The following is a 26514-nucleotide window of genomic DNA, read 5'->3' as shown; positions in this document are numbered from 1 at the left end:
ATTATTTATCTCATGTGATGAATCCGTGGGTATACTTAAACAATTTTAATACTTTTGAGATTAATTAACTCTGCGCTAAACTGGATTATGCTCAGTATGTTTGCTATTGGATTATGATCTTGCGTGATCAAGATGTTCTGTTAATAGATTGGATCATTCTCAACAATGCATATATGATCCCATCTTCAAATTTCAAAATAAATAAATAAAATTTTCGAAACATCACCACACACTCATTACATTTAACCATTATGGAAACTTGAATAAGGTCCAAATACGAGTATATAGCATAATATACAAGTTTAAGTTTAGTTTAGTGACCTAGCGATGGTCTATAGCCAAATAACAAAATTAGAGTATAATGCAGTGATAGAGTGATTGAAGGTGCCGAAAGCTGTAAAAGAAATTAATTTGTCTACTCATCTGCTTGAACGTCAAACAACTGTCTTTTCAGACCGCGTTATTGCGGTTGTTGTCGACAAGTGCCGAAAGCTGTCGATGTCTTTTAACATTGCAAGGGTGTTGTTGCAAAGTGGCAATCTCGACCACTGCTCAAGTCTACACTGATTGCAGGTCACTGCGGCACTCGCGTTTCCTGGCAACTCCACAATTTTAATGCCAAACACGTCGTTTCGTCGCCTCTCCGTTTGCCATAAGTTGCTCGCTGTGCCCGACATACCGCACAACTTTGGACGCTCGTTGCGAGCGCACTTGGCGGCAGACGTTTGTCTCACCTCATGCGCTGGGCACATTTGTATTTGACAAATTTTGCTTTTGTATTATTTGCATACAAATGTTTGTACCCTTCATTATATACATACGTCTATGTATATGTACATGTGTATGTGCATTAAGCTGCATCATAAATCACGGTAATTTAATTTCTGCCATCATTAGCGAAGTGCAGAAAAGTTCGAGTGCTACAAACGATTCGAGTTAGCTTTGATTGTTGTTGCGCTGGTCCGCTGCTCAGTGTTTGTTGAAGTGGTAGATGTGGTTTTCTTCTCAGCTGTAATATTTGCCCTTACCGTTAGCTCATTTTTTAATTAATAACCTTCGAAACGCACACGCTTCAATGCAAATTGAAAAAATTGTACCCCCTTCCCGGATAACCATTCCAACTTTAACATTTATTCACATTGTTTAAGAATGCGAATTATTGCTCCGTTACATTTACAGTCATTAATTAATCACTTTACATACCAGGGGTATTCTCTTGCTCTTGCAAAACCCGGTGCACGGTGCAAGCATTGCAAATTTACAACGGCACAACAACAAACACACGCAGAAAAATATTTGCAAGGGCTGTGAAATATGTCAGACCAAAACCCGTGTATATTAGCGTGCAATGTCACGCAAAAATAAAATTGCAACCCTGTTGTAGTTGCCATTTTACATAAAGACATATTACGGCGTTAAATTGTTGAGAAAGATAAATTTTAATTAGATTTTATAATTTCTATTTAAATTATAAAGTTTTGTTACAGTTTTTTTTGTTAAAAATGTATGCAGAAGGTGCGCCAATTCACAATAGCCATGCACAAGTCGCTCATATATCACTAGATTTTGCCATGGGTGCTCTCGTGCCCTTGTATATTTCGGTGTAGTATTTTTGCAATCTGCAATCTTGCAAGAGCAAGAGAATACCCCTACTATATATCAAATCTGATAAAACACAATAGTAAAAGATTTCGTAAACCACATTTTCAATTCATCTAAAATATTGAGAAGCAGCGTTCAACAGATTTAAGTTTACCATATGGTTAGTACAATCTCAGTAATTAAATAAATATTTCAAATATGTTCTGGAAACAAACAGCCGAAATGGTTAACTTTCCCAAAGTTTTCATAAGAGATGTACACACATACATATACGTATATGTATATGTCAACTTGGTGATCATCCAGATAGTATTTATAAAGGTTTGGTAGGTACTCTCCTCTAAAGGCGTTGTAGCTCTGTATAATGTTGCAAATGTGTACAAGCAGGATGATATAGTAGGCATGGTAAATCAGTTAAGCAATACTATCTTCGATGGAGAGCATTGGATCTTCCAGGAATATTCTGCTCCAGCACAAAATGACAAAAACCCTCAAGCGGTGGCTTAAAATCACTATTCCTGGCTTCATAGCTACTGATGACTGGCCGTTTGGAAGTCCAGATTTTAATCCATTGGACTATAGTTTTAGTCAGATTTGGAGAACATGGCCTGTCGAATACCTCCTTAAAAAAAGATTTGGTTCGAGCAGTCGTCAATATCAACAGAAAGTGCACGTGCTGCTATTTTGCCACTGCTACCATGGCCGGATGGTTTGAGGGCTTGTGTGAAAGCAAATTATTTAATTTCAATTAACATTTTTAAAAAATGTATGATAGTTTCATTTTTAAAATAGCTTGAACATGTATAAAAACTTATGCCAGGACTAAAAGTATAGCAATCAATTTATATATATATATATTTAAATAAATTTAAGTTAAAAATTAAATGGTGTAAGAATCGCATAATAAAAAGTTTTCATGAAAGACATTTCTTTCTTCGCCATATTTTGGCCTAACATCGATTCAATAGTTTGGCATAGTGAAGCCCTTCTCCTGATAGTCGACGTAGAACTTTTCTCGGCTCGTTAGCTGAAGTCCACTGTTTCAAGTCATTCTTGGTGTCTGTGACATAGAACCTCCGTCGCATTGCTCTCCTCACGGTTGCGCTTGTTATCTGAAATAAAAATACGATACCCACGGCTTTCGCATGGCCAATTTCAAGACATACGCGATGTTTTCGTATACCGATTGTCTAAGCTATCTTGGGCATCTTAATACAATACTTTTCTCACGATATTCTACTTAGTAGTCACCTGTACGTAACTCAGTAAAAACCTATCACCTTGAGTCATCGTACACATAAAAACTAAATTACTGGTAAAGTAAGTCCCTCAATAATAGGGTAGACTCTTTCGTTAGATATGATAAGAAACCGATCTTTCGAAAGATGCTGCTCTTTATATCAGCAACTGAAGAATTTGAAATGAGTTTTGTTTTACTAATTATCCTGAAATTCTTAAGCTAATTCAGATGTAGAGGTTGATTCTCAACGTATATTTCCTTTTGATAAAACTCCAGCGGAACAGGACGACCCCAACAACAACAATATACACACTTGATTTACCAACTGAATGAGAGAAACGGGACTTAATGTACTTCGAACATACCAGGCTTCCGACAGAATCGAAACCATATACAATTTAGCAAAGATTGTCGCTTGGTACTTTTATTAATTATACAATATATCAAAAATTTAAAAACAAAAGGCGCTAGTAATTGTTAAAAAAAATGCAGAAAACGTTATAATTAATAATTTTCAATAATCATAAATAACACCAAAAATATACTGTTTAAGAGAGAATATAGTAAAAAGAGTGGTTTTCATTAGTTTTTCAGCTATCGTCTTCCTCTAATTATTTAAATTTTTGACTTTGTGACCCACTGTAAAATCATTTTCGTATGGATGAATGTCAAATCAGTGCTGCATAAATCTCTAAACTGAATACCTAAAAGTAAATACCCAACAAATTTAATACATAAGCTAAACCTTTATAGGCAATACCGCATGACCTTGAACCGTCGAGAAGCTGACAAAGTGATAGTCTGCGATCCTTTCCCAAAAACAATTTTCTTTTTATCTATTCAAAACACATCAAACAGAACGCCTACTCTGTGAATTGAATAAAAGATGATCGTAGTCGACACAAAGGTCAAGACAATTTTTCAATTAGTGTTAAAAATGTGAAAACTGGAAAAACCAATGCTCTATACAATATGTACCAGTTCTAGTGATGACGTACTTAAGGTTTGGTGCTTTTCGAAAAAGTAGTTTCTTTTAATACTTTCAATATTTCTCTGTTCTTTCTGTTAAACATTTGTATATTGTTACAATTTAAAATAAAGGTAACCATAACCATAAATCACTGATTTCCCCGATTTTTTGTAAATGTTGAAATTAACTAATCGTTCCGGTTTTTTTATAAATAAATTCTATCATGGCGAATACAAAATGATTTGTTTTATGCTTATTTATTGGGTGTATAATAGTTAAATAAATTAATGAAATTACACGTAACAAAAAAGAATGTTTATTACAGTGTATACTATCCGAATGCAACAATCGATTTTTCGAAGATGTCACACTGATACGATCTCTTAAGAAATTAATTCATTTTAGTATTACTTAAAATTTATTTTGAAAGGATTTGCATACATACACGCTCAAAACAATAATAGTTATAATTGAGATGAAGAAATGAAAAGTATATGATACTAATTAAAATCTTAAAGATTTTCATAGCCAAATTGTATGAGAATTAAGTAATATTTAGTAGCGGGCTCTTTGTTGGCTATAACTGTGGTACTTCGCCGATGTATTGAAGCAATGAGTTTTTCACATCGTTCGTTTGCTATTGATTTCCACGCACGCTCAATAGTTTCCCAAAATTGAATATTATTGCTTGGATTAGCATCGGCCTCCTTTGCGTCATAACACAAATTTGGTTGAGGTCTGGAGACTAAGCAGGCCACTCCATGGCTTTAGTCCTATTTTTCTATAACTACTAACTGCTGAGCCAACTTGCTTGTGTGCTTTGGGTCATTTTCTTGTTGAAGGACTCAAAGTAGCGGCATTTCTTCGCGAATATAGGGTAACCTTACTTCCTGCGTAATTTGAAAATACACAGTACGATCCACTTATTTTTAATCCAATATATCGGAACAACTACTACATAAAATAAGTATTAAAGTCTTAGAACTTTTAGTAAGTGAATATTTTACGCTACTATGCCAATTAAGAAGAAGAAGATTAAAATTTTATATTCTATACAGTTTATAAATAAAGAACCAATGGAGATATCGGAATAAATGTTCATGTGCATGGCATCTTGTGTAATACAAGGTGGGTTCCAAAGTCAACAGGATTTAAAAAAAAATAGAACAAATGGTTTTTTCGACAAAATCAATTTATTTTATTCCCAATAGTCTCCTTCTGCTCCAATACAGCTTTTTGCACGGTCCAAAAGCATGTCAAATGAGCGTCTTAGCGCATGGCCGCCAGTATGCCGGTCCAGGCCTTTTGAATGGCCTCTACGTTTGCAAACGCGTTTTTTTCATGGACAAATGCATTTTTCCATAAAGGAAGAAATCGCACGGTGCCATATCAGGTGAATACGGGGAGTGGTTAATGGTTAAAATGTGTTTTTGGTCGAATAATCGTGCTTCGAATGTTGGATTCTGAGCAATTTTTGGTCGTCAGTCAATTTGTGTGGAACAAACCGTTCACACACCTTTCCTAAGCCCAAATTATCGATCAATATGCGATAAATCGATGTTTTGGAGATTTTCTTTCTATGAATTTCGGCTGATTTTTGATGAATTCACGCACAGTTTCGATGGAATTTACGGTGTTCACGGATTTTGATTGGCCCACATGTTGATCGTCATTTATGTCCTCACGGCCACTTTGAAAACGTAAAAATTTAATGTTGGCTCTTTGTTCGAAGTTCATTTTCGCACCGATAACACAAACATACTGACACTTAAAACGCAATAACTTCACTTCCAATCAATCAAATGTCATGAAATTCTCACTGGACATAGATATTGGGTTGTCAAAAAAGTCTTGCGGTATTTTTATTGAATTTTTTTTTTATTGAAATTGAAATGAATTTTTGATGACTCATGCCCAGCTCTTGACCGATGCTACGGCTGCTACTATGCCGGTCTCTTTCGACCAATTCAGCGATTTTATCGCAATTTTCGACGACAGGCCTTCCGGAGCGTGGCGCATCTTCGACCACCTCTACACCAGAACGAAAACGTTGAAACCATCGTTGTGCGGTGGAAATGGAAACTGTATCGGGTCCATAAACTGCACAAATTTTATTGGCGGCTTGAGATGCATTTTTGCCTTTATCGTAGTAGTACTGTAAAATATGCCGTATTTTCTCTTTATTTTGCTCCATGTTTGCGACGCTATAACTCACGAACGACTTAAAAGAAATAACAATCAATCAAACAAGTGTTAGCGCGTGAAATGAGCTTTCCAAAAAGGTATAGCATGACCCGATGCGACGAATAAAACTAGAACTACGCGCTTTCAGCGCCAACTAGCGAAAATACCGCAAGACTTTTTTTGACAACCTAATATATATGTATATCGAAGTTGGAAGTTACCTGTATGTCTCTCTTTTTATGTGAAATCATAAAGTTTAATTTTTCTTAAATATAAACCAAATTGTGAGACATCGATTTTGAATGATACCGGTCGAGACGGGGTCACGATTCCCATCGCTAATATTGTATTGCGTGTATTCCTTCGTTGAGTTTATATAGTACATAAGTATATATGAAATGAGTAAATTAGGTTGATTTTAAGATGAATATCTCAGACCGAAAGCAGAATATAACAATGAACTTAGATAAATAAATGAGGTTCGCGAACATAAGCCGTCTCTCCTAGATTGGGTAGTCGCAAGGAAACTGTTTACTGCGGACTCAGTCAGATGGGCTACAGCCTTGTCCTCTAAATTCAAGTCCCTGGGAGCAGACGGTATTTTTTCAGCACTTCTGCAACAAGGAGAGCAGGTTATACTGTTCTACCTTATTCATCTGATGAGAGATAGCCTGGCGCTGGCGTATATCCCTTAACCATGGAGGAAAAGATAATCTTTATATCAAAAGTGAAAAAAAGAACTACTCACTGGCTAAAAAGCAGAGTATTATTTAACTTATACATCAAATATGATTGCAATCCTTTTAGGCATTCGTCGAATAATGAATTTAAAATTTATATTTTTGAAATCAAAGTTCGCCAACCTGGTATTTTGCCGTCTTGGATCCTTGCAAATTACGAGACTATTAAATATTCAGTTACACCCGGACTCTTCCCTAATTGTTAATAATTTAATTTTATGCCGCTCCTCTACAATACCAAAAATGTTTATATCCCAAACAGGGTATATTAAGTTTGTCACTATGCCTTCAAGAAAGAAACGTCGGAGACCATATAAAATGTGCATCTACTATAAACGAGAACCGTGGCGAGGTCACTCGATCCGACCTCCGTCTCTTTTACAGCTTGAACTAGTCCTTCCCAGTTTTTGATATATTTACTCAAATTTTGCACACGTTCCTCAGACGCGGCAATATCCAAAGGCTATAGAATATAGCGAATATATAGTATGTACATACATACATACTTAGAATTCATCTGAAGTTTTCATATTGACATATTGCTAAAAACATTTGGCAACAATGGGGAAATCGTATGTAAAATTTTCTGAAGATTTAACCTAATCCCTCCGACCTTGTGACATTTTCATTCAAATAGTTTGGTTCACACAAAACACTTTTTGTTTCTATTTAAATATCTCAAACACAACGCCTACTTCGCGGATTAAAACAATTGACCGTCACTACGAAAACATTGACAACTTATCTTTAAAAATCCTTCGGTTATTGACCGCCTATGAAAGTGCGGCACCGCCTTAAAAAATTTACTCATCTAAATGAAAGCGATCTTTTTCTCTTTAAAGCGGTAATTAACTAAACAAAACATTAACCGCAGGTAAAGCAGGTAGATTTGAACTAACGAGGACAAGATTCAAATCCCAGCTAAAGCCAAATTACTTGGTGAAGTGTTCATTTTTTTACAATTTTTTTCGCAGTAATCGGTAATTTGCATTAAGTACGCAATTATTATTCATTTGTAGCAAAAGTATGTTTTAAAAGAAAGGAGGGGATTTGTGGCTTTTACAACTTTCCTCCATTTTCTTTATGGTTCTACTTTAATATAAAATACCAAAAATTTAATATAAAAGAAATAAGTAATTACAAGTAAGGAAGGGCTAAGTTCTGGTGTAACCGAATATCATATTATTGCAACTTGCAGGCATCAAAACCGGAGAAACAACTTCAAGTGTTGATAAAACTTTATATTATATTAAACTGTTCAAAGTTTTATTCTGTTAAAGTGAAAGAATCAGGTGGAATTCAATAGTTTGTTATGTGGGAAGGTGACGTGGTTATCCTCTAATTTCGTTCACAATTAGCCAATCCTTATCATTGTGTTTGCGAATTTGAATGTTTGCATTTGACACAGTTCAGCGAATGAAGAAACCGCGGCTACCCTGGCTAGATCATGTCATCCGAATGAATGAAAACAATCCAGGTCCAGTGAATGAGAGTATTCCACACAGTAAGCGCCGGAGGAAGCAGAGAAAAGACCAGGTGGAGAAAGACCTGGCTATATTTGGAATCTCAATCTCGACATTTTTTTGTCGGCTAAAAACAAAGCGCCGAATCCTTGTATATCAAGTTTTTAAAGATATGTACATATTTGCACAGAACTTTCAGCACGAATTTCGGGGACAGTGTCCGAGACACAGTTGGGTCATAGTATGTTACATTACTATTTGTTATGTTACACATGTATTTGCTTAGAAATGACGTATAACGTGACGTTAATGAATTTATTATATTTTGTTCCAAATACAATATTTATACACGTTTCGGTAATTCCAGACAATCAAAATGTTTTCAACTCCGTTATTTACATATATTCGAGTACATACTGAACAGCTTTGCTTGCATTGTTTGCCACATAAATTTGGAAATCAAATAAATGACAGATAAATAAAATAAAAACATTTGTCTTACAATATTTATCGCCTCAAAGCTAATACATATACAAACATACATACATACATATATACTTTCAGACATATGTGTAACATATAAATCTATTATAAGGAAAGGTGGAAATCTGATTAATATTTAGTGTAATACGTTATATCGGAGTATTCTTTTCAATATGTTTTACGTCATGTCATTAGGTTTTGCTGAGAAAACAGCAAAATATTTATTATATTTAAAAATAGAAATAATATATGTATGTATGCTAGTGTGCTTAGTACATTTTATGAGGGTAAATAATAATTTTAAGTAATATTTATTTAGCAGCTATTTATTATTCAGCTTTCATATTGGAATGGAAACCCACAAAATCTTATAAAATAATTTTTAAGTTCTCTAAATGAAAAATAAAGGACTATATTTTTAAAAATTAAAAAAAATCGCTAATTTATGTATATATCTGTACTAAGGGGTACTGAACTGCACAAATGAATATTTCTTCATACGAGTATAAGCATCTCTATATTGCTCTTCTTGTACAAATATGTTAAAAGCTCAAATATTAATATTGAAAAAAAATTGAAATTTAAATTGAGAATATTTTATGATATACTTAAGCATAATATGCTATATACTATAAAATCGGTGAATTTCTGTGCAAAACACCGAAGATATTGAAGACGCCAAGACTCGTAATTTTGTGTCAAAACAAAAACGCACGAATTCTTCAAGTTTTCCTGCAAATAAAAAATAGTTTTAAACAAAGATGATATAATGATTTTAGATATATATAAAGTCGATTATTATGAAGAAAATATAAAATATATATATTATAAATAAAACTAAATATTTATATCATCCAGCTCTATTTCGAAGTGATATTTCTCTTACCATAGTTCTAACGATAGCTGAAATTATAAGATATTTATGTTTTTTTCAGACTGATTACCCAAAACCAAAACTTTTTGTTTGTAATGTTTCTAGTGATCCAATTAAAGAAAGTCTACTAATGCTATGCTCATTGTTCCTTCTTGACCCCGATTCTTATAAAGTGCTCTTGCATCATCCTGGGTATAAAATTTAAATCTTCTGGAGTATTTATTTATTTTTATTTTACCTTATCATCAATTTTTATTGTGCCATAGGGGTGCTTAAACGATTGGTCCTGAGCAAATTTGGATATTTTAACTTAAGTGGTTCAAGAGATATTTCTTTAAAGAACAGGTCCCGTCCCGCCAGACTGGAATTTGCAACGATACTACAAAATGGCGAACAGTACTTTTTTCCGACGAATCAAAATACAATATGAAAGATTCAACGTGTTGGAGCTGGTGCGAAGGCCAAAACGGCAACGCCTCGATCCATGTAATACACAGCACGGTAAAACACTGCTTTGAGTGGGACTGTTTTTCAGGTCATGGAATAGAACCAATTCATCATATCAATGGTATAATGGACAGAAGTACGTATAAAAATAGTAAAATATTTTTCAGAATATTATGTCGCCATATAATTTGGGCACACTGCAGTCCTAGACTCGGACAACTACGCTGTCCTGTTTGATCAGCAAACTTCCATATGTACAATTTGTATTAAAATATATAATTATACATTTTTTTATTATAAATTTTATTATGATCATTGTTTAATAACAATACAATTATTTGCAAAATGTATGTACATAAATGTATTGTTCAATTTGTAAATGCATTTTTCCTGGCTTTTCCATGCAAAAATGTCAACAAAGTCATTGTATTTTATTTCTTGAACTAGTTGAGCTTCAATAGACAGTATTGCCAAAACATTTAGCCTATCTGAGTCCATACTTGAGCGTAAATAGGTTTTGACCCTTTTCAGACCCTTTTCATGATTCAAACTTCCTCTTGAACAATTCGTTGTGAGAACAACAACATACGTAGAATAATGTCTACATTTGTTTGTTCAAATTCGAATATTTTAAGTCTGGATACTTCTCGACTAAGTTATTTGCAAGATCTTTAATAAAGGGTGATTTTTTAAGAGCTTGATAACTTTTTTTAAAAAAAAAACGCATAAAATTTGCAAAATCTCATCGGTTCTTTATTTGAAACGTTAGATTGGTTCATGACATTTACTTTTTGAAGATAATTTCATTTAAATGTTGACCGCGGCTGCGTCTTAGGTGGTCCATTCGGAAAGTCCAATTTTGGGCAACTTTTTCGAGCATTTCGGCCGGAATAGCCCGAATTTCTTCGGAAATGTTGTCTTCCAAAGCTGGAATAGTTGCTGGCTTATTTCTGTAGACTTTAGACTTGACGTAGCCCCACAAAAAATAGTCTAAAGGCGTTAAATCGCATGATCTTGGTGGCCAACTTACGGGTCCATTTCTTGAGATGAATTGTTGTCCGAAGTTTTCCCTCAAAATGGCCATAGAATCGCGAGCTGTGTGGCATGTAGCGCCATCTTGTTGAAACCACATGTCAACCAAGTTCAGTTCTTCCATTTTTGGCAACAAAAAGTTTGTTAGCATCGAACGATAGCGATCGCCATTCACCGTAACGTTGCGTCCAACAGCATCTTTGAAAAAATACGGTCCAATGATTCCACCAGCGTACAAACCACACCAAACAGTGCATTTTTCGGGATGCATGGGCAGTTCTTGAACGGCTTCTGGTTGCTCTTCACCCCAAATGCGGCAATTTTGCTTATTTACGTAGCCATTCAACCAGAAATGAGCCTCATCGCTGAACAAAATTTGTCGATAAAACACATTTCGAACCGAATACTGATTTTGGTAATAAAATTCAATGATTTGCAAGCGTTGCTCGTTAGTAAGTCTATTCATGATGAAATGTCAAAGCATACTGAGCATCTTTCTCTTTGACACCATGTCTGAAATCCCACGTGATCTGTCAAATACTAATGCATGAAAATCCTAACCTCAAAAAAATCATTCGAGCCTATTTCAGATAAATTGTCATAAAATAAATATTTTTACGCCAAGCCAATTGTGCGCTCAAAGTATCTAATATTCAGTACTACACATTGATTTAAAAGCTTTCGTGATCTGTTCGAATATTTTGGGGTTTTCTTGCGCCCTGTACCCTAATGGTAATAAACTTGATCTCCACACAGTACAATGGCACTTTGTTCATATTCAGGAAATTGTTTGTCTCTCAGAACTTGCAAAGATAATTTCAAAGAATCAAAGATTTGTATCGCAGATTGACCATAAAAGTACTTGTAGCATTAAAAAGATCTAAAATAACATTCCACACAATGATCAGAATCTAGTAGTTGGTTTTTCATTATGAATAATTTTGAGCAATAAATTAGCGGGGCATTAATTATTCCAGTCCCCTCTTTTCCTAACGCATAACCCGCATCAGTCGAGCAGTCCACTGAGTTTGATGAAGACTTTTAGGTATTAAACTTGTACGCTGACCTAATATTTTCCAACGATGTATTAATATTGAGGAATTATAAAGTTCTTGATAGTAGCTGTACAACTTGGTACTAAGTTCAGCAAGACAACATATTCTGCTAATGAATTAATCATTTTCATTTTTGACAGTACACCTGTGTACAAACCTCACATATTGCTTGCGTTATCATATGATTGCTCACAACAGGTAATGAACCTCTAAATAAATATTTTCAATAACATTACGACCAGTATTCCGTTAAAGTTCTAGAAATTTCTCAACAGTTTCTATCAACATCCAGTAAAGTGACATGAGCAACATCTGGCGTTGTATCCACGATTAGTTTATTACATTCTTATTTGGAATTTTATAAACTTATATTAAACTTATAAGAAAGAGAATCGCTTATCTTCATTTTTGAGGCCTGTTCGATACATTTTTATCCATAAAGTACAATATACATATTTAGGAAAAAATATCAACTTAATTTCAATAAAATATTACACATATTGAACATTATCTCTTCTCAAGGATTGTAAATTTCTCACGATGAGGAGGCACAGAGAGTGCAATGATCCTGAGAACGATGTCGGCGGTAGCTTAGTGGCGGAAGTACTTTCTACGTATAATACCCCTAGTTTTGCCAATTTTTATACAAATTGATATCAACGTCGTGTACAAATGTCTGTCATTTGCATAGAGCAAAAAAGGTAGAAGCTATTGAACTGATCCCACATATTTTCAACCAAAACGGATTACTGCAAAAATGCTGTTTACAAATCTCTGCGGAGAAACGTGAAAGGGCAAATCGCTCTGATGAACGAAACCGGACGTTCAGCATAGCGTGTCAAGCTGACTTGAATGCCCGGAAGAATAACCTCCCTGAAAGGTGTAAACTAAGCCGTGTGCTCACATGAAAATATGGAAGTGCTAACACCCCATTAAAGACAAAAACCGTTCCATAATAACATTTGAACGTGACCAACTTGCTAGATGATTTAACATTTAATGGTAGTTTTTAAGTGCTCTGCAATATCATCGACTTCACCTTTTTTGAAAAGGGAGGTGCATAAGCGCTGGACCGCAAGCGGCCGCACTATAGGATATGTCGCATACCCTGCATTTCACCGAACCCAATTTTCCCATTTTCTTGAGGTGGAATCTTATTAGATGCCCTGTGATTACCCCTACAATGTTGCATTTTTCTAGAAGTAGGAGCGTTTGAGTCGTTCCACTATCAACACTACCCCAAAGTAACTTGGTAGTAAGCCCTTTGTTGCTTGTGCTCTAGAGCCTAAGGTGTTCCTCTAGGGTCCATCACGTCAAACAATCCCTGAAGGAGCTAAATGGTCTGGGGCAGCTTAAGGGAATTTTGTCTCCAGCTGGCCCTCCCGACGGCTGACTTTTTTTCTTTCAATTCCAGTATGACTTACTGAAAGTCTATTAATTGCCTGCTTGCATAACCTAAGGTAAGAAGACTTAGTATTGGCGCTAGGATGGCCCTAATTGGCGCTTGACTATCAACCTAAATCTTTAAGGACTTGCTGGTTAGAACATAAGCCGAATTCTAATTATTTAGTTTGAAGTTGCATTCTGTGTATGGATTACTATAGAAGAAGCCTGCTCCTGTTCCTGTTCCACCCATTGATCCGTCAATGAATATGTAGATTTCGCCGTTGAAGCTGTCGATCACAGAACCATTTGTCCTACCTTCTCTACTGGGGAATAAATATGTTTTCAGTTCCTCGTGGGTTTCCTTTTATCGGTCGCATTGCCAGCTTAACCCGAGTTCATTAACAAGGTCGAGTAAAATAATCTGTCCATAGTGACGCCTCGCCTGGCCCCGGTGGCCTAAAATCATGATCTGGCTGGCCGTGAGCATTGTTTCATAACTGAATTAAATGTATAATGACCAGATGTCGAGGATAACTTCTAGAGCTTTCGCTGAATTAGTTTTGATTACGTCCGTAATCCCCAAGTAGTAGTATCAGCAAGTAGAGTCAATAGACCATATGTGATCCTAAATCCAATTTTTCGGCAGGAGTTCCAAATTTGAAGGGATTTGGAAACCCTGATCTCACCTTGATTGGTTGCAATTTAATGTTTAGAATTATTAATATTTAAAGAATTAAAGCCTTGGAAAGCTTCAGAAGACGAGTTTTCGCTCTAGCACAATATCGGCTTAAAATAAATATATTGCTTATTATATGTATATAAAACTGAATTTATATCAAATAGCGCAGGCGGTTACTCAACTAATTTCACTATATATGGATAAGAGCTTAACAGAAAAACGGAGTTCTGCTACCTTGGTAGTAAAATTACCCCAAAAGATGGGATATTCGTGGACATCGCTAATCAATAAATAAAGCGGAACAATAACATATATGGGCGTCAAAACCAAACTCTTTAAATTCAAATCCAAGATGAAAACCGTGCTATATAATGTTTTCTTTGTATTTTCGAGATGAGAGAACCGGAATAAATATTAATCATGAATAAATGATTAAAATCGCTTAATTGCTCTTTAAAATATTCTCCATTAATACTATTCACTTTTGCATGAGTTTGAATCAACTGTCGCCACTCTGATCCTTTTCCAAAAAACATGTTCCTTCAGGAGTCGAAAAACATCGACTTCTTGATTTATCTTAATGTACGGGAATAAAGAGGAGTCATTCGAAGCCAAGTTAGAATGATGACTAATGAAATCGATTTCATTTCAGTGCTCAAAAATGCAGTCGACGTGTTATAGCTCGCATTGTCATGGTGAATAGTGATCCATCTTCAGCGGTTGGTTTTCCTGATTTCTTGAAAGACAACTGTCAAACAAATAGTTATGTACCACTCAGAAATTACTGCTCTGCGTTGTGCAATACATAGGTATGGTTGCTTGAAAATGATGCTTGAAAATGATTCATACGCGAACAACTTTTGTTGAATTGGACTCTTCGGGAAACACTCTTACAATCGACTGATGTTTACATTCAGGCTCATACGCGTAAATCGATGATCAATCAACCATCACGATGAGATAGACGTGTTTCGAACCATTGTTACCGTATTTTCTATCAATGTGCACGAGTCTGTTTTGACATTGGTTCCAACAACGGGAACACATTTTTCAAAACGATCATGCATTATTAAATTTTGCTGATCCCACTAATGCCTATAGTAGTCTTAATCTTACGGTGATATCAGTTTCCGCATTAATAGTTTCCGGAACAACAACTAACGACATTCACGAATTTCGTCTTGGAGTGATCCTTGATTGAATTCACCATACCATCGAAAAACACTGGCGCTTGATGGAGCCACATCGTTAAAAATTTAATTAAGCTCATCGATTCACTGTTGCTTATATTATATAATTCATGAAGAAAGTTGTAAAAAATAATTACGCGAAAATGTTTGCGACTTAATTTGATTTTTCGGCCGAGATGAATATTTTAAATTACTGTAAACAAACCAAATAGCCTAAAAATGCCAAAGTTGTGAGTTGCCAGATTGCAACACCAGTGTTACAAAATCCCCAAATATATTTGAAAGGCTACCCACGTATGTTTGATTTGTATACTGTGAAAATACAGACAGGTATATAACAGGTTAAGTGCGGTTATACTTGTATATAGCATTATGCATAAACTTTGCTTGAAAGTGGTGTAGTAGTTACTGCAATATTTAGTGAATTATGACACTTTTAATAGTTTCCAACATAACCGTTATATGTGGAACAATTATCTTCTGAGTTGAGAGATTTTGACACTCCGTTAGGATGTGCAAAGTTTGGGTAATTTAGCTTAAGTGGTTTTTTATATACATATATGTACTTACATTGAAACTAGTAAGCTGCGGGGCCACATCCACTTTTAAAAAAGTCGTATTTTTTAGTCAAGTCAATCAAAATTTTATTTTCAATTAATATTTACAATTTCTTTATACATAAGACTAATTATATCGTAAAACTATCTCCAATGTATGAAAACCACAAAAATGTAGTATAAGATTTCAATGCAAAATTAAAATGATTTATTTTTATAAAATAGTGAGAGAAACAGAGCTAAAAACAATAACAAATGTGACGATTTATCGTATACAAGTGATACTTAAATCAATAATAAAGCAGAAATCATATACTCAAGCCTTTAAAATAAATTAATTTAAATTGTGATTTGTGCCTAAAACACTCTTGCATTATTAACATTTTGGAATGTTTACGAATAATTGGCGAAATAATCAGTACTTCGGCCAACCAGCCAAATATTTTCTACATACATACATATTTCAAAAACGAGAATCTAAATTAAAATAAGACATTTAATTTTAGCTATAACTTAAATCACATGATAACTTGGTAAAGGAATCTGTGTCTACTTCCAATACATTATATTGTTAATAAATACATTTTGGTATATTACCCAGTGCGTCTATATATCTATACACATACATATAATAACTCCGGGGCCTCTCGAGGTATTGGTTCTTAATAAAAAATTTAACAAAGCGCATTGAACGCCAATTGTACTTTCTACATTAAAAACTACTAAAATTTTTGCTTATTTTTTAATACAGCACCGGCACCGGTCGCCTCAGCGCATTGTCCATCGCCGATGACACTGATGATTCCATGCCGTTGGGTGTGATTGTACCGGGTGAAGAGCCTGGCGATGATGTCGACGATGAATTGTAGAGCCCCGCAGCTGCATTTGCCGAGTGGGCGGCATATAAGGAAGGCGCTGATATGCCTGAATAGATGCCGGAATAAAAACTGCTTAATGTCGTTGGTGGCAACTGAGGAGCTTTTTGAGCCTCCAGTACATTGTGAGTTTGATTTGTAGCAGCTGCGGCGGCTGCAGCCTGTGTTTGATGCAATTTGGAAAGCGCCAAGGGATCAAATCCACCGAAATACGGTACTGGGTACGGCTGGTCAAGATGATGTGAAGGCGCGAAATATGGTGGTAATTGATGGAAAGGATTATAGGCACCAGAACCAGCTCCGCCTGTACCACCACCCAATTTATGCTGACCTTGTGCGGCTTGCATTTGTAGGCCTTGTGGTCCACCAGCGAGGGGATTCTTTGGCTTACGTCGTGGGCGATATTTGTAATCGGGATGCTCTTTCATGTGTAAGGCGCGTAAACGCTTGGCTTCGTCGATAAAGGGACGTTTCTCAGATTCAGCTAGCAGTTTCCATTCAGCACCAAGACGTTTAGAAATCTCTGAGTTGTGCATTTTTGGATTGTCCTTTGCGATTTGACGACGCTGTAGACGAGACCATACCATAAAAGCATTCATTGGTCGTTTAATGTGACCTTCCTGACCCGGCGATGTAGGATGATGGTGGATACTGCCACCACCATTATTGCCGCTGCCATTGAGCCCCTGACCATGACCTAAAGCACCAATTGAACTTTGACTTCCAATACTGCCAGCAGAACCGATTGAGGAGTTGGGCGAGAGTGTCTGATGTCCGACGGCAGTTTGCATATGATGATTGCCACTAGCTAAATGATGTAAGCCACTGTTCATATTGCCACCAAGACTGCCACTTCCACTACCCATATGACCCATACTGGCTGTACCCATGATGGAGTTACCGTTGCTGGCTGCATGACCGCCAACGGGAGAGCCGCCCATCGCTGCAGAAATAGCAGCTAAGCTACCAGTTTGCGAAAAATGCATTACACGCTTTATATCCATATCGGTGGGACTGAGATTATTTTGTGGAGCATAATCGCCTGGAGTAGGTACATCTAAAGCCTGGCTTAGATGGAAACCGTAATTTGGATGTGAAGACAAAGTCGTCATTCTGGTATTTTTTATTTTTATATAACTTTTCACTTTCACGTAACTTTATGTTCTATATTTACTTTTCACTATTCTTCTTTAATATTCTCCGAAATAACTTTGACACTATTACTTCTTATTGCTTTTCACGTTTGTTCATCTGATATTATGCTTCTTTGTTCTGTGAAATATTCATAGTATTCCTTATTTTCTTCCCTTTACGGTTCTTTACTGTTTTTCTGTGCAGTTATTTATACTTCTATTCACTTCAACAGCTTCGTACAGACTGATTTCTCTGCACGACAATCTCCGACCATCTACAACTCAAAGTATACAAGTTATGAATATCCAGTTTTTACTTCATTCAACACAATTCCGCCCTGAATGAAACAATACCAATTTAAACAAGGTACGAACACAACAATTGTACACCTCTCACTCGCTCGCTCTTTCGCCTTTTAATAAATTGTTTTCAATATATTATATGTTCTCAGACCGTTTACAGAGCGCTATTGTATCACCACTGTTATGTTGTGCCTACGAGTGCTCAACTACGTTTGCTTGTGTAGACAATGTTGTCCGGCTACTATATACAAACGATGTTAGGCAAATTGATTTTTGTCGCTCAGCGTTAAACACTCGCCAGTGTTCCGCTAAGGGCATTTACACACTCTCCTCAACATAGTGCAGCACACACATTTTACTCAACGCGCACAGGTGAGAGAGCCAAACACATTAGTTATCTCGCTTATACACGTACAGCACAAAGGCGAACTTAGCCGCCGTCAAAGAAGAGCATTGACGCGTATTCGTTTGGGAGAGTGAAAAGAAAGCTTGACGTACAAAGCAGGGGAGAGCCAATGGCAATTGCTTTCAGATTGACGGACATTAATCATCAGACAAAGCAAGACAACAATATTTGCGGGCAATGCAATAAAACTATTATTGCCCATTGCTAGAGGCTAGTGTGGCAGTAATATTATGGTTGTTGTTCTTGCTAGTGTTGATGTTGGGGATGGTTGTAGGTATTCATGCGCCAACTCTGCCTTTGTTATTTGCCAATGAGCAAAACGCACAGCACTGCTTTATTGCATTTTGTACGCTCTATTCTTTGCTATGTGTGAGCCTGGCGGTAGTCCACTGAGATGCATAGATGTCAATGTGTCTTTGTTGCAATACATTTGGCTTTGTACTGCCAATTGTGCTAAACACTCACCTTCCCCTGTCACTGAGCTGCATGGTTGCGTCCCTTGGTGAGAATGCGGGAGAGTGGCTTTTAGGGTATATTGTTAATACAAACGGTACAATATGAGAAAGGCGTAAAGAACAGAATCGTTTATAGAATGGTAGTTGTTACGTACATAATATGCACGTGAAAACCCTTTTATAACTTACTTGATTCTCGTTATCAAAGTCCATTATATGCTTTTATGTTAATTATTTATATTTTGTCTCCGTTTTACACGCTTTTATTGTTGTTATTTTAATTTTTTTTTGAAAAGGATATTAAGCACAATACTCTTTTTAAGGAAGTTGTTAAAATGGGGGAATTATAACGTCGTAAATGTGTACACATTGTTAGAATATAAGTACTTCAACTTCGCTATTTTAAAGAAACGCCTGTGTATTATCATTTCTAATTATTGAATAAATTGGTCTGTTTATATGAACATTATCCTAACATACATAGGTTGTTTAGAATTACAACATTCGACTTCCCGGCTATTAATCTGTTGACAACAACAAATATAAATAATATAGTACGTATGTATGTATGTAGACAGAAATAAAAGGCCACTTTGACTTTTTGTACCTCATTCAGTAATATGCATACACATGTGTACATACATATGTACATACATATGAGTTGTCGAATTTTATTACGAACACACACAAATTTCACAAAATTAAATGAATTGGCTTTAAGTGTATTATATTCATAGTTTTTAAAGCTTAATTTTAATGTAAAAACAAAAATCTATTTTCTTCTTCATTGGTATGTATTTTTCGTGCTCACATAATTAAACCATCTGCAGCAAAAAATGTCAGATAAAAGAATTCGATGATAAAAAATTATTTATTTAGTACAGTATTTTGTTGGGTACTGCGTTTGCTCTTTCTATGAAGTAATGAGGTATTTTTCCTCTATTCGTCGTTTAAAACTTACCGCAATCTAGCCTTATTAGACGGGTTTCTCGGAGCAACTGCCCTCTCATCTTCCATAAATTCTCTATGGGGTTGAAGTCCGCGCTTCAGACAGGCCCTTGATGTGGTTCATTGGAAGCCAGTCCTTAACGACCCTTGAGCAGTGCCTTGGGTCGTTATCCTGCTGAATAACCAAACATAGTGGTAAGACATCAGCGTACTTTCCATTTAAATGTTCTGTTAGAATGTCTCTGTAAATACTACCAGTCATTTTGCTCTAATTTGGAATCATCCGTACTATTTGGATGTCGTCATTAAATCAAGTATTTCTCGCGTTTTAACGTATTTAAATTTAAAGACAATACACTTTTAAGTTTCTTAATATATCATTTTTTACACAGATCCTTGCAATAACAACTTATGTTACACTGGCTTAATTATGTGAGCACACACAAGAAACAATAGATCAACTGAGAAACAATTTCAAATTTTTCACCAACCACATTAGTTATTTCACTGAATATGTTCTTAACCATTTCGATACAGATGACTGAACCTTTTTCCATACCAACATATAAATAAAAAACTATTAGATATACATATGTACATACTTCGATGACTTTATATTCAGAAACGTAATTTTGTCATGTAGTGACTTAATTATGTGAGCTCAAGAGTATCAGCGCATATTAATTGTTGAATAACGAACTTAGCCCTTCTTTACTTGTTTTCTATACATTTCTATCAAATGTGTATATATCGCTCATTTGCTGCAAGACCGGCATAAGTCAAAAAAAATCGATTCTCCAGAAAACGCGTTTAAAGTTTTCAACTGACTACAACCTTACACGGTGACTCCAACCTTACACCTCTTCTCAAGCGGAGCATATAAGAGGTATGATGCTTTTTTCACTCAACATGAAGTATGATATAACGAACAATTCTGCAGCATTAACTCAAAAATTACGTTTTTTGATTTATGCCGGTCTTTCAGCAAATGAGCGATATGTAAATAATAACATATGTATCTACATATACATATGTATGAATGTAGATACATATTATTTATTTTAGTATAGACGAAAGTCAATGAGCAAAAATGATTAGAGGGAGAGGAGGAAATTAACACTTTCCATTGTGTAATTGCCAGCAATACATTTACCAACCTTCGGTTCCTCTTTGCATTTTTATTTGTCTTCCTCTTCACACTGTTGTTTCTTTATTCATTGATTTTTATTCCTTTTCCAGATATTTATGAATAAATGCTTTGCAAAACCAGCAAAATTCAAAACAATATCACCTCTTGTTTTTGTTAGTATGCGATTTTAATGTCTAGTGTTTTGAAAAGTGGTGGATCTTTGTAACACTTCTATGTGCAGATTTTTTATCAGCTCCCTTAGAAATATATTCACACGGCCCCAACTCTCATTCGTATCGGCTGCCAATGAATTTTTCTCTAAGTTCGCTTGTTCTGCCCGACAGTATTTAGGGTGTGTTCGTAATTCCTTATTTTGGTTTCTTACTACCGCAGCCGCCACTATTGTGTTGCTTTACTCATTATCTTCTCTTCTTCTCACCGCTGCTTTTGCGTCGTATCTCCTACTCAATTATATGATTCTATTGCGGATGTTGTTAGTGTTGTACACGCGACTGAATTCATTCTCTATCAGGAGTACGTGTAAATATGTATACGCTTCAATGTGCGTAAAATACATATATCGACTGCAGCCAGTCTTTAACCAATCACAAAGAGGTAACGGTGTGAAGTTCATTGTTGCTTTTGCCTACTACTATTATGTTTGTGTGAAAATTGGGCCGTTATACAGACATTCATCCATTCATTTTTCTACATTCACTGCATTCATTTATATTCATTGATAGTTATTCCGATGTACCAACACCATACATTTACCGCACAGTTTTGCTAAAATTGAGGACTAATATTGCAATTGAAGGTGTGAAAAATTGTGACACACATCTCCCCTATATTCATTGGATCGATACAAAGATGTAATACCAATGTACGTTTTTATGTACATAAGTTTGGTGTAATAATCTTTCTAACCTTATCATCTGCCTAATAATCTTTTATATACCAGTATTAAGCTTGAAGAAAAATAAAATAACAACATAAAATCTATGTTCATTTTGGTGTAATTACATTCCGCGGGTAAGTAAAATTTCAAAAAAATCAATTTTGCTAAGTTAGTGCGACTGTCCTTAATTACTACGCCAAATATAAGCGCGATCTGTCAACAAGTTTGTCTACAGCAGCTGCTTAAGGGGGTACACCTCAGTAGTGCGTTGCGATTTTTATAATGGATCTCGAACAGAGAATGTTTCACAAATTTTGTATTTCCAACCAAATTTCGTTTGCGGGATCGTTGCGAATGTTGGAAAAGGCCTACGATGATTTAGTTTTATTGAAAACACAAGCTTATGTACGAGTGGTACAAACCATCAAGCCTTGTTCCGGACGACCTTCGATATCTTCAACTGATGAAAACATTAAAAAAGTTAAGGATATGGTGCTTGAAATTGTCAGGCAATTGTTAGAGAGGCGAAAAGAAAGCTTGACATCTCCCGCGAGTCCATTCGAATAATTTGGGTGAAGAGAATACGATTGTGACCGAATTTAAAGCCAAAAACGCAATGAATACCATCAATAAACCAACGTATTCACCAGATTTTGCTCCCTGTGTTTTCTTATGCTCAAACTGAATTTGCCGCTCGATGTAACCCGTTTTAGTCGATAGAAGAGATAAAACAATATTCTCTAAAGGAGCTGAAGCCCATCCCAAAAAGTGCTTATGGAAAGTGTTTCGAGGACTGGAAAAATCTTTAGCAGAAGTGTATTACATCTGGTGGAAATAACTTTGAAGTCGACAAAATAATATTGATGAAGAATTAAATATTTTGCGTTTTATTTACAAATTGTCATAAGTGAAGGTTCGCGATGAAAAAGACCGTGAGTTGAAAGTACAAAATTATATAGTTCCCCTCCAAAATTCTACTCTTGATCCGCCCCTGATCTGGAATCAGGCTTGCCCAACTGCCGCACTCTGGATAATAGCACACACTTTCACAACGAGACAAAAATAAAGAAACCATTCCCTTTCGCAATAACAATTCGCATATTGAAGATTTAACCCTTACATATCAGGAGTTTATCTCAACATATCAAATATGATCCAACAACTGCAGTCTTTTGCTTGCCCCTGAGATTGCCACACGAATAAAAAATCTCTTTCCTCCTCTTAATTTGTTGGTCTTAACTATCTCTCCTGTTTAATTACAAAGAAAAAAGGGAATATCGAGTTTTTGCAAAATACCAGAACACCTCCCTCACGCCTTGCAGTGGGTAGTAAACGGTGGCGTAGCTACAACTTCGGGCGCCCGGGGCCAAGGATGTTCTGCCGCCCCCTTTATATACCTACATATCTACAAGTTTCATGCGGTGGTTCGAACAAAAATGATTTTTTACAAAATATCTTCGATAATAAGTATATAAAATTTAGGAACTAGAAGCCACGCAAACTCTGAAGATTCAAAATTCTCACACATTGTCGGTCCGAACGACTTAGATTCCACAACCTAACAATACTATTATACTTAACTCATACTCGAAAGTGATACATGTATATGATTTAAGGAATCGTCTCAGTGTGAAATTTTCAAAAAATCGTTTTTTTTTTTGTTGAATTATCGGATAGTATACACTCTAATAAACATTCTCCCAAATTTTGAAAACGAAATTCAAATTATTAATAATATAATAATTATGTATTTCTTATAGAAAGGGAACATAGAGTTAAACGCATTTTTCTCAGAATGGTTTCCAGAGCATTTTTAACGTCATTCTCTATCTCGCTATAGAAGCATTTGTTTGCAATCTTTCTATTTGTCGAAAACTGTCGAAAAGAGAGCCAAGGTCGACACTTTTTGTTAAAACCGGCGGCATTTTGTAATGCTTAAAACAAAAAACACTCTCCATAGCACCACAGCGACTTTCTTACGAATAAACAATCTTTTAGAAACTTTTTTTAGATCAATCTCGAATCTCAAACAAAAAAATAGAGGGACCGAAATATATAAGTACGAAGGGCGTGGCAACCTGGTCGACAGAGGTAATGCTGGCAAATTCTACGAAAACATACGGATCATGCATTAGATTCTTTGCAGAATATGGTCAGACGAAATCATGCCCGACGATTAGATTTTAAGTGTGCACCGTCCAATCCACTAAAAGTAGACCTTACAACATATAAGATTCTATCGAGAATATTATGTGAAAGAATCAAGACCACCGTCAACAAATTGATTGGACCTTATCAGTGTGGCTTTATGTCTAGAAAATTTGCGCTATCCATATATTCACCACGAGCCAAATCTTGGAAAAAAATCGTGAAAAGAAGATGGATACACATCACCTCTTCGTCAATTATAATAAATACTGGCTTACACTGATGACATCGATATCATTGGCCATAACAAAAGCAATTTTAGTTCTGCTTTCTCCAGGTTGGACAAAGGAGCAAGCCGAATATGTCTGGTAAAGCACGAGGGCAATACGAAATATCTATTGTCATCTAAAAACAGTCATCACATTCGCGACTTGGCTCCCATTACGTTACGAGTTTTCGAAAGAAAGGTTCTGCTGAAGATTTATGGTCCTTTGTGCATTGGCAATGGCGAATACCACAGTCGATGAGACGTTGGGCTGAACGAGATATACGACAATGTTGCCTTAATTCAGCGAATTAAAAGACAACGGGTACGCTGGCTAGGTTATGTCGTTCGAATGGATAAAAACGCTTCAGCTCTGAGAGTATTTACCGCAATACCCGCCGGAGGAATCAAAGGAAGAGAAAGACCTCCAATCCGGAGAATTTGGTATTTCCTCGGTTAAATACCTTCTTCACCACGGACAATTTTTACATTTACATGACCACCAATCGATTTAGCATTTACAACTAGAGTCCTTGAACTAGACATTTTTCAAAACGTACAAAAGTTTCGTTTACCTTACTGTTAATCTTTCATTTTAGCTCAATTACTTTTATCTTGACAAAGTACTTTTAAAAAAACGAAGTGTTTCCCACAAGACTACATACCAGAGTTGCCAACCCTATCCCACTGAGCTTGTGGCTATAAACAAAGCCGTGGGACTCTACGCCGTTGAAGAACGAATTCTAACAACTACAAGAACAAAAACATTTATTAGTACGGTATACTACATTCATATGTATGTACCTTTGCGAACGCATTTTGCGATCGAAAAACTCCAACACTCAAGTAACACTTGAAGCCCTCACAAGTGGCCACTTCATATAATGTGTGGCAAAGAAATTACTGCGGTTAATATTCGTATTATAGCGTCCAAATAAGAAGTCACGAAAAAGCCCTAAAATTATTTCAAAATAAAAAAGCAAATCACAAAGCCACGTGAACCGAATTAACGTGTATGCATAAGCAAAACAACCCTTATAAATATATATAATACTTTTAACATTAATTTTTATGCGACAAGAATAATACTAAACATTTTGCAAAAAATTTCCCAGCTCAAAACTACCTTGAAATAAATTGTGTTTCTGCTAGAAGAAAAGAGAGAATTTGTATAATTCGTTTTGCCGTAACTTTGTATATTAATAAGTCGATTTATCTAACCTATAAAATAACTAAATTTACTTAACTCAATAAAAATGAAATAAATGATTTAGTATCAAGGTATTTTTAATTTTATATTCATATTTGTAATCCATATTTGTCAAAGCTTCTTACATCACCTATTTGTCTACGAGTCGTCTTTGATTAGAGTTCATCAAAAATTTCAGATTTACTAAGCAATCCACTTTGATCCGCTAATATACCCTCCACAGGTGCATTTCTTTTAGTAACTATGTGTTCAGTTTGTATGGAAGCTATATGCTTTTCTTCGGAGATTACTTTGTTGTCTTAGAAAATAACCTGTGCCAACTTTTGTGAAGATACATTGTCAAATGTGAAAGTTTTTCATACAAGAACTTGATTCCGATCGTTCAGTTTGTATGGCAGCTATATGTTATAGTGGTCCAATATCGGCTGTTCCGACAAATGAGCAGCTTCTTAAAATCTGAGGGACTTGTTCGTATATATACAGACGGACAGACAAACAGACTCAGCTCAACTGATCATTTATATATATACTTTCTTCTGTGCGTTACAAACTTCGTGACAAACTTAATATACTCTGTTCAGGGTATAAAAACAAAAATCATTAATTTGGTATAAATTGATCGCATTGATATTACGCTTATTACGTCTTTTTAAGACATTTGTTTGTCCTTTTTGATATCTAAGACATATATTGAAACATTATTAAGAGATATATAGTAAGTAGACATATAAACTCAAGAACAGTACTTCGCTGGCTAACTACAGTTACGCATTGCAATTTTTTACAATATCCGAACCACTTTTTCTGTTTTCTGCTTAATTAAGAGTTCATCATCTATCTAA

At 35.6% G+C, this 26514-nt stretch overlaps 1 protein-coding gene across 1 annotated transcript; it reads right to left on the bottom strand.

Moving 5' to 3' along the window:
- Positions 1-15973: 15973 nt before the first annotated feature.
- LOC105223441 (SOX domain-containing protein dichaete) lies at positions 15974-18437 on the bottom strand. Its single transcript, XM_011201173.4, has one exon. The coding sequence runs from the start codon at positions 17887-17889 to the stop codon at positions 16645-16647; it is 1245 nt and encodes a 414-aa protein (XP_011199475.2). The 5' UTR covers positions 17890-18437; the 3' UTR covers positions 15974-16644.
- Positions 18438-26514: the final 8077 nt, after the last annotated feature.

The sequence above is a fragment of the Bactrocera dorsalis genome, chromosome 5 (genome assembly GCF_023373825.1).
Source record: "Bactrocera dorsalis isolate Fly_Bdor chromosome 5, ASM2337382v1, whole genome shotgun sequence".
In the NCBI taxonomy this organism is placed as follows: domain Eukaryota; kingdom Metazoa; phylum Arthropoda; class Insecta; order Diptera; family Tephritidae; genus Bactrocera; species Bactrocera dorsalis.
The sequence above is the reverse complement of the archived record's forward strand: the minus strand, read 5'-3'. Positions and strand labels throughout refer to the sequence as shown.